Source organism: Perissodus microlepis, chromosome 20 (genome assembly GCF_051167445.1).
Source record: "Perissodus microlepis isolate ML-2025 ecotype Zambia chromosome 20, ASM5116744v1, whole genome shotgun sequence".
Lineage (NCBI taxonomy): Eukaryota > Metazoa > Chordata > Actinopteri > Cichliformes > Cichlidae > Perissodus > Perissodus microlepis.
In genome coordinates, this window is record NC_140480.1 from 22,165,218 (window position 1) to 22,175,092 (window position 9,875).

Consider the following 9,875-nt stretch of genomic DNA (forward strand, 5'->3'; position numbering starts at 1 on the left):
AGGCTGTGGTTGCTGCTGCACGCAATGTTGATGGTGAACAGATCAAAACACTGACAGAATCCATGGATGGCAGGCTTTTGAGTGTCCTTGCAAAGAAAGGTGGCTATATTGGTCGCTGATTTGTTTTTGTTTTGTTTTTGAATGTCAGAAATGTATATTTGTGAATGTGGACATGTTATATTGGTTTCACTGGTAAAAATAAATAATTGAAATGGGTATATATTTGTTTTTTGTTAAGTTGCCTAATAATTATGCACAGTAATAGTCACCTGCACACACAGATATCCCCCTAAAATAGCTAAAACTAAAAACAAACTAAAAACTACTTCCAAAAACATTCAGCTTTGCTATTAATGAGTTTTTTGAGTTCATTGAGAACATGGTTGTTGTTCAATAATAAAATTATTCCTCAAAAATACAACTTGCCTAATAATTCTGCACTCCCTGTATTAGGTTTTGCCTCATCACTTTGCTCAGCAGTGTGACTGCTCTTTAATTGGCAACAGACGTTTAGCCATCATCGCTGTCTTGTTTCTAATTTTTCTTTATAAGTGTTTAAATGCTACTCCTAACATATTTATCTGCCTCATAGAGCAGCCAAATCAAAGCTGATACCACACACAAAGGAGCTACCCATTTTGATTATGTCTGCTGCTATTCTAGTCTTTATTAAAATCACTCTTCACCTGTCTCTGCTTACTTACAGCTGTACATTCAGACAACCACCCTGACCATCTCTATGAACCTCAGTGCCTCAGTAGCACTGGGCATGCTCTACATGCCCAAGGTGTACATCATTATCTTCCACCCTGAGATGAACGTCCAGAAGAGGAAGCGCAGCTTCAAGGCTGTAGTCACAGCTGCCACAATGTCATCACGTCTGTCCCAGAAGCCCAACGAGAGGCCCAATGGAGAGGCAAAGACTGAGCTGTGTGAGAACCCCGCTGCTGACCCCATGAGTAAGTAATCTGGCGTGGCGTTTTTAGCCAACATACAATAAAACAGAGAAGCTTGCACAGTTTTTAACATTTGTAAGCAGGATGCAGACTATTAATAAACAATTTACTGCACTCTATAATCATGAATACGTACACAAACTTTTTTAAATGATAATGTCCAGGACTTACTGTGTGGACATCCTGCAAAACTCAGACTCTCTGAGATTAAAATTCTTAATTCATGACTAAAGTCATGTGATATTCTCTGAGGCTAAACTTGTAAAACTTTAAAACATCACATGAGAAAAAAATATATATATAAAAAAAACAGCCCTCATTTTCACTAGGTTGAACCAACTGCATCACACCTCAGAGGCCAGCACAGAGGGAATGCCAAAAGTGCAGAGTAGTAAGAGACACGCAGCAGTAACTCTTTCACAAAAACAACCTCCCCATCAGGTCAGTGTGTGGTGTTCTCCTGGCAGTGTCTCTTCAAAGCATAAATGCTTCCAATCATGTAGCAATTCTGTCCTGACCTAAGTATTTCCTGATTGCAGAGTTTAATTTGATAAGGTCTACCACTGCAGGCACAATGCATGGCAACCAGTAATTGGAATTTCTTTTTTCTTGCTCATATACGACTTTAATCTGGAAAAAAATAAGATTTTATCTTTGAATATAAAACCCTTGCCTAAGCTCTGTTTTGTACTTGTGTAAGCTACAATAATGCTAATATTGTTTTTCTATACAGGCTGAATGTGGACGTAGAGTATTACCAAAGGACTGCTAGAAATACACATTTGAATTTTTATTTTCACACTTTTAAAGACCAATACATTGTAAAAAAAAAATGCTTGTACTTTAGTACAACACTTTAGTTAGACATAAGCTTAACCTATGAACAATCCAATCTACAAACACATCCATTTGTGTCCACAGTGAGCCTTTAATATTAAAAATAGTCCCTTTATAGCCATGAGAAATGATACAGACCATAAAGATGACCCAGGAGCTGAGATCTACATCTGTATAATAGATGTAAATTTTCCCAAGACACATAAATGAGATCTTTTTAGTCTTTTTTCGATCTTTTTTCCTTTCTTGTACTAGAAAGCCCATTCCACTGGTTTAATAGGATGGTGACTTAGTTAAAATGATGTATAATGTCCCTTAAAAAGGACCCAGTTATCTTGTATCCTGATTAATAGTTCGACCTTTAGGCCAGCTGCATGGCAGGGAACATGAGAGATGGGGGCACTTGCTCTCTGAAGAGATTTCAAGCAGCAGGGCTTTGTCGACGGGAATGGAAGGAGATTATCTGTCCCTGTTGCTGTGTGTTACTCATACCACCCTTCATCTAAAACAGTAAGCGTGATCCTGTTAGCAGAGAGAAAGCTGGGTATTAGTACGTGAGTGGGGAGGCCTACATATTTCCGTAGTTAGGTGATATGGTGTTTGTTGTGGGTGAGAAACATCAACATGAGAAAGAGTTTTTTAAGCCCTTTAAAGAAGAAAGACTGCAAAGGCAGAATTCTAGGCCAGCGTTGCCATGGAAGCTTTTTGCTCATCTCTAGTTGTCAGGACGAAGACAGTGAAGATTGACAGCTCATGCAAATCACACATCACAGCTTCCAAAGACCTCTTCTCCCACAACACTTCTAATCACACAGAGTGATCATGGCACCCACAGGTGCACCAGCCCCACAACCCCTCTCTGGATTATGCCTCTGAGATCACAGATTTTCCTGGGAATTTCTCCAAACAGCCAACAGTTGTCACACTCATCTGTCATGAGCAGAATGAGCGTGTGGATCTGTGACTGAGTGTGCTTCTCAATGTGTGTATCATTGTGTGAGTCGAAAGTTATGCGCATAAGTCAGAGTGCTGATGCAAGCGTATCAGGGGATGGGGAGCACATCTTTGCCTGTCACACATGTGGCTCTTTGAGTAAATAGGGGTGAAACCTTGGCATCTGTTGCAGCAGCATATCAAAAGTCCCCAAACAGGGCATGCGGTCTCTGTAAGACCCTCCCAAAAGTGCCCCTTATCTTCTGCTCTGTGTGTCTCTCACCTTCTGTCTCTCCAACATGAATATCTTCTCGCCTTTTCTCCCCTCGCTGCATGCACTCTCCTCCTCTTGCCCTTCTTTTTTTAGCAACATTGGAACTGACATTTATTAATGGCGAATTTATGTGCATGACCGCCCTGAAACCTGAACTGCGCCTCGACCATCCCGGGAGAATGTCCGTCAATTCCTGTAACCATCGGAGTGCCAAATTCCTTCTTTTCAGGGGCTCCCTTATGGAATGACTCAAACTGATTTATAGGATTAAGAGCATTAGCAGTTCTGCAGATTTACATTGATATTGATACGGTGTAATATCATCATGATTACACCTCTCGGAGAAGAGGCTTCGCCCTGAGATGTCGGATTGATTCACTGTCCCGTTACATTTTTCCCAACAGGCATGTGCCTTAATGCTTCTCTGACTGATTTCATTTAATTAACAATGAAATCTGTAGTCGGAAAACACAACTTAACAAATGGAAGAACCAAAAGGAAGAAGAGTTATGGGAGGCTTTAATATTAAAAATTAGGATGATAGAGAGGATTTGTCTGAGCCAATTTCTATTACAACTAACTAGAATCACAGACGTTGGAAGATTCATGCTCTGGGTTTTTTTTAAATACTTCTTTATATGGAAATAAAATGTATATTAGTTCATCAATTTAGCTCTCTTTTCCATTAAGCCAACTTTCTTCTGATTGGCTGCCGCTCACAAACAGAAAGTTTGAATAGCAGGCGAATGTGACTTTTATCATATCTCATAGAAAACTTTATTATTTGAAACTCTGGCCATATCTAATATGAGAATTCAGCATTTTAACTGTATATATGTGACAGCAATTAAGGAAAAGCATAATACTTTAGGTCCCTTTAAAGGAAAATGAGCTTTGAGGATATGGCAGCCACAGATGGATGACTTGCTCACATAACTAATGTTACTGTCACACTACAATGCAACCAAAATTACTGCAGTGAACTTGCGATCTTGTTTTCTTTAAACTGGTTGCTTCAAGGATGGGAACCAGGTCTGCAACCATTTGGAGTCAGCTGTAGTCTTCAAAACAACTTTGTTGCATCAAGATAAAACACAATCAATCAGCTTTCAGTTTGCAAATGAATGTGGTCAGGTTGGTAATTACATGCAATCTGTTATGGAAAAACTGTGATAAATCATTCAATTCTGTTGCCATCTGTATAGACAGAAATTCACATTAACTACTTACTTCAGGTCCAGACATAACCTAACAGAACTGCAATTTAACTGCAAGATGATAAAGGTGCTATGGGGATGTAGCTAGAATACAACCAGTTGAGTCTTTACTGCAGAGGGACACATCGCATGCAAGTTGTACAGACTAGCTCAGATTGTTTGTGCTAGCTAGATGTGATGGTCTAATAAGTCTACATTTATAAATTAGACGGCAGTAGTTTGCAACACTTCACCAGTCCGTCTGAGAGTGACAGGAATCAGTCCGAGGCAGGTTGACAGGTTGCTTTCACCCCGAGGCGGCCTGTGCAGTCGAAAACGGTCACAAAGAGGCTGACGCCGTTGCACGCTTAATCTTTGGGGTACCAGCTGCACCGGGCAACCACCAGTTTTTCCTAGTCACATGGAGGTCACTGTCCTATTTTTACTCTAGTGTGACTGAACCAAAAACAATGTCATCAAGAAGTGGAAAGGCAGCTTGGATTTGAAAGCTCCAGGGTCAGTTGCTTGTACACAGCAGAAACCAAAATACAAGCCTTTAAAAGAGTTACATAATTTTTCTTCATTTATAAATTTGCATACATTTGCACTGATCTGTTTTTAATTCAGCTTTTTGGTTTAGTTTTTATCTTACTGCAGTTGCTGTGTGTGTGTGTGTGTGGGGGGGGGGGGGGGGGGGGGGGGGGGGGAGTACGGGGGTGGAAGTAAAACTTCTATTTTTTAATCAGATTTGAACAGTTATTCTACACATGCCGTTTTTTTCTGTCCCAGTGACCAGTGAAATTAAAGTTAATTTACATAATCCTTCAAACGGCCCACTTAAATGAGGCGTTTCAGGATGACTGCAGAATGGCGAGACTTGCTTCTGGAAGGGCTTTGTTAGAGTTAGGTGCCTAAACCCTGAGCTGACCGCTCCCCATAAATATGATACATAGAAATTGGGAAGTGATTAGTTATTATCCCCGGCGGAACCTTCCCAGGGATGCTGGGGTCGCGGAGGGGTTAGGCAACAGGCGGTGATGGAGGGCAGCGGCGGTGGCACTGATATGTAAGAGGGAGAGGGAGCGAGGGGGAATTTGCAGCTTAAATAGACTATCAAATTGGGAGGGTGTGACTGGTACTGTATGAGCTATGTGTTGGATGTTTAAAGATGTTACATGTGAATGATGTAGCGCAGCTTGAGCTGCCTCCATTTATGTTAACCCCTTAGATCAGGTCATGATTAATGCACACAATGTATGCGCTACTCTGGCGCAGATCATAAACAGAGAAGTCAGATTCTTAAAAAAATGCATGCGGTTCAAAATGTTTTAGTATCAAACCTGAAAACGCACACAAAAACGTCTTACTTAAAAAATAAATAAATAAATAAAAATCTTCCTGACTATGTTTACCAGCAAGATTCTGTTGTACATTTACTAATGTTTTATTCATCATACTTCCCAGCCAAGACTACAAAATGCAGCTGTAAAGAAATGGTGCGACTTTAATTGCATAGCCCATGGGAGATGGTCGCCATAGCAACATTAAAGTAGTAGAATAGCAATGACTGTGATTAAGAAATGCACAAACAGGACAACAAGCCTGCAGATACACATATCCTCCTACTTGTCATTGCTCTACGGACTACATTCACATTACCCTAGCCCATTCTTCACAGTATGACACCCTGCTTAAATGTCACTGTAAGCCAAAGACTAACCACAACTCCACATTTTATTCCTACCATAAAACAGACAAGCCAGGATGACCTCAGTTTGCAAAAAAACTTTCACTTCGAAGGTCTGAAGCTCAAAGTGGTTCTCGATATACAGCAGGACACACAAACAGAAACTGCACACAGGCACGCAGCCACATTCTGATACGTTTCCATGGCAATCCAGACTGGGATCGCGTTGCATGCCCCAGCATTTGTTCGGTGCCCACTTGTGTGGTGTTTGTGTTTTTTATCACTAGTTAACATCTGAAAATAGAATCTAAGGCTTTGCATGGGGGCATTGTGAGTTGAAATGATACACGAGGCCTGGAATTTGTTTCTACTGATTGCACACAGCTGGCGATAAGAATGCACAGCACAGCAGGAAGGAGGATGACGATGTGTATTTACCTTTGAAAAGATGCTTTCTTTTCCATTCTTCTGTTTATGTTTTAGCTGTGCTTAAAGTAAATCTTTATCTTTTTTTCTCTCTTCATATTTCATTTTGATTTCAGGTCAAGCAACAAAGAAAACATATGTGAGTTACAACAACCTCAGGATCTGATCTGCTTGGAAACGAATACTGTATGTCCTTTATCTGTGATTGAAAAGAGAGCTGTAGAGAAGCAGAGAAAGACAGACAGAGGCATCCCAGCACCACCTGCAGTACCTATGCACTCCAGGACTATGGATTGCATCCAACTTTCATCCAGACATGATGCATGAGTCCTGACAGAGACTAGCATGGCTTTAGGCCTGTGTGGCTGGGTCAAGCCTCCAGAACCAAACTATAGGTTTTTGGGTTTTTTTAAACTTGTGTCATGGCCCCACCCCCACCCCTTCTCTCGCTGACGGAGATCAACATGCCTGCTAAACAGGGGGCCACCGTGAATAAGGACAAATGCAGAAAAGGACACTGGATCTGCTTTCAAGATATTTTCTTTTAAAATGTCATTAAAGCCATATTCTCTTGGGGTTCCCATTATTGGATTTCTGTTTGTATTGTTTCTAAGTGATTTCTTTTTCTCCTGTGCCTCTTATTTCTTGAAATTGATTTAATAACCTTAAACAGCAAGCTCTGCCACATACAGTAATTTATTTTAATTAATTCAAATCAGTTCCAGATGATTCTTATGTTAGAGTGATGGGCATTGTAAGTATATATATTTTTTTTTTTTGTAAATATCTGAGAGTATTTTCATGTTTGGAGTAAAACAATAGATATCCAGTCTTTGTTCTGTTGGATTTGAATGGTTATGAAAAGCACCACAAAGTGTTCACTTTGCATGTGCCAATGTATGTTTGTTCTATTTGATGTAAACTTGAAGAAAAAAAAGGGGAAAAAAATAAAAAAATAAACATAAATTCTGAAAATGATAATAAGCTTCAGCATCCTTCTGCTGCTCGTTTTCTTTACCAGAAGTGAACTTCACTGAGTGACAGAATATGGCTTTAATCTGTTGTTGAACTGACCTTCCCTGTATCTGCAAAAGCATGTTTGTTTTATTTAGTTTCACACTGGGTATATTATGCCTAATTATGGTGTGGGAAACATTAATATCAGAGCAATCTTGCAAGTATGTTGTGATGTCTGTCAAATTATGGACGTGTATTAAAATCATTTTGTTATCTTTTATACAACGAAACCAGACGGCATATCATAGTTATTTCTGTGCGTGCGGAAATGTGTGAGTTTGCACGAGAGACTAGGAGAGACTAAAGTCCAAAAGTGGCGTACAAGTGCAATCAGGCGTCGTGTTGTTTATACTGTAGGCTTGCGTAGCTGATGGAAATGTTTGGTGCTCGTACACCGAGGAGCTGGGACCTCTGCGAGAGAAAACGATGCCCACTTGCTGACTTCCTTACTCGCCCGTTTGCTCCTCTTCCCGCACCAACACCCCTCCCGAGTCTCACCGCCAATCCTCTACATGAATAATGTAACATGTCAGATCAATTTGTCCTGCTGATGACCAAGTCTTTACGAGCTAACCGCTCTTTATTCCCGTGCCTGCCTACAAGCATAATGTTACTATTTTCAATATTGATTATTGCATCAAAACATGAATAAGCTACGCATGAGAGACTTCTGCTTCTTCACCCTCTAGGCTGTTACTTGGCAAATGATATATGACCAAGAAATGCCGATTCCTCTTGTCTGTGCGTGTGTGTGTGTGTGTGTGTGTGTGTGTGTTTGTGTGAGAGAGGGAATGATACACACGGGTTTTCAGTTGTTTCTCTTTCCATTTGTCTGGCTTCTCGCTCCACTCCTGTGGGACCAGATGGTCTTTACTTCTCATACGCACAGTCTGTCATTTTCTGTTGCACACAGCCAAGAAAAATCCCACTTATACCCAATTAAGACTAGCCTCTCCCCCACCAAATTAATTGCCTGCATCAGTGCCTATGTGCAAGCAATCAGTAGGGGCTGTACAGAGTTTAGATTTGCAGCTCAGCAAAAAAAAAAAGAACCGAAACAATAAATAACTCAAGCAATATCTTTTTGGATCGTGATGCAAAGAAAAGAAAAACTTTAAAATGCAGAAAATGTGTAAAAAAAACAAAGCAGGTCCTGGAATCTCTTTTATAAACCTGCCTGAAATAGTATGGGATATGAACTACTCCATCACGAGGCTCTCGGGGCTCCTACGTAAGGACCCACCTGCTTAGTATGCACCTGTTCTGTAGGCAGCACATTCCAGGGAGACTCAAATGGGAGAAAGAAACATCAAAGGAAGGAAACTAATCATGGTGGACTAAGAGCAAGGCACATTCCACCAGGAGGGCTTAAATGTTTGAAACTTTTAAGGGATGCCAGTCACAGATTATAAGACATGGAGTATTTGATGCAGAACAATAGGTTTTATGGGCTTTTTAAAAATGTACACCAGCTTGAAAAGAGTTCTGGCTCTTAAGAGCTGTCTAGTTACAAAAATTGTCAGAACTGTCTTCTCTGTCTACGAATTACAAGCCTGCGCGACCCAATTTGGATGACAAGGTGACGCCGCTGCGCTGTGAAATGTGCGTTTCAGCGCGCACGTCATGTGACTTGTAAAAGTCCCGGCACCGAAGGCTCAGGCTTTCTTCTATCTGAGTTTTCATGTCAGTTTGGTCCAGCTCCGCCTTTGAGGAAAGCCTTCTTTATCTTGTCAGAACTCCTGATGCGCTCTTTCACAGACAATTTACTGATGCTGGCTCTAGATTAGCTCTGTTTCATGGCTCCTGGGCTCTGGGCTCTCCTATCTCTCCATAAATGTCCAATTATCCAACTCCAGCCAGACTGAAACCTTATCTGCTTCCCATCAGTGACCAACTGAAGCCTGATATAACAGGGGGTGGATAAAGACACTCTTCACTCCACTTATTTCTTCCCCGCTGCATCTTGTACTGGAAACCTCCTTCTGATGCTTTTTGTTTACCAGCATCTTTTCCTTCCACTGCATTCCTTCTGTTCTCCAGAAACCAGGCCAGTTACCATTACCAGTACACAGTGACTCCAAGATTTCATAAGTACAGTAAGCTAGCCACTGGCTAGGCATGAGTCAAAACATCCACCATCTTCTCATTGACTCTAATTATCATATGAAGAAAGATCACTTGTAAATTTTGTTGCTCCACCAGTGAAATGCTGTTCATTCATTCGCTCCTTTGTTTGTTTTTCTTGAAGTGATACATGAAAATATACAATGCCTTTCACTCCAAGTGAATAATTAGTCCGGGATGCCATTCCTTATCTGTCGGTCCACAGAGCAACACCTTGGCCATGCTTTGGCTGCACATCGTGCGTATGCATGTGTGTGTTTGTCACAGTGTTATTGCATTTTTAATCAGCGGAAGAGACTAGGCATCATTCTCATCACATTAGTGTCTCCTGGTATTTATTTCTCTCTCTCTCTCTCAGTGCCTTCACCCCTTGGGGGGCGGTGGGGCGGTGGGTGGAGAGAATACATTTCGTTTGACAGTCGTTA

At 41.0% G+C, this 9,875-nt stretch overlaps 1 protein-coding gene across 2 annotated transcripts in view; it reads left to right on the forward strand.

Moving 5' to 3' along the window:
- LOC146364491 (metabotropic glutamate receptor 7-like) overlaps positions 1-7,556 on the forward strand; it is a 74,356-nt gene extending 66,800 nt beyond the window's left edge. The window contains exons 9-11 of one of the 2 annotated variants that reach the window (XM_084918243.1): positions 707-959; positions 4,906-4,912; positions 6,525-7,556. In XM_084918243.1, the coding sequence (XP_084774369.1) occupies positions 707-959; positions 4,906-4,912; positions 6,525-6,636 (372 nt within the window). In that variant the 3' untranslated portion in view covers positions 6,637-7,556. Of the gene's footprint in view, positions 1-706; positions 960-4,905; positions 4,913-6,425 lie in introns of both variants that reach the window. The other variant, XM_084918242.1, reaches the window with a different exon arrangement.
- Positions 7,557-9,875: the final 2,319 nt, after the last annotated feature.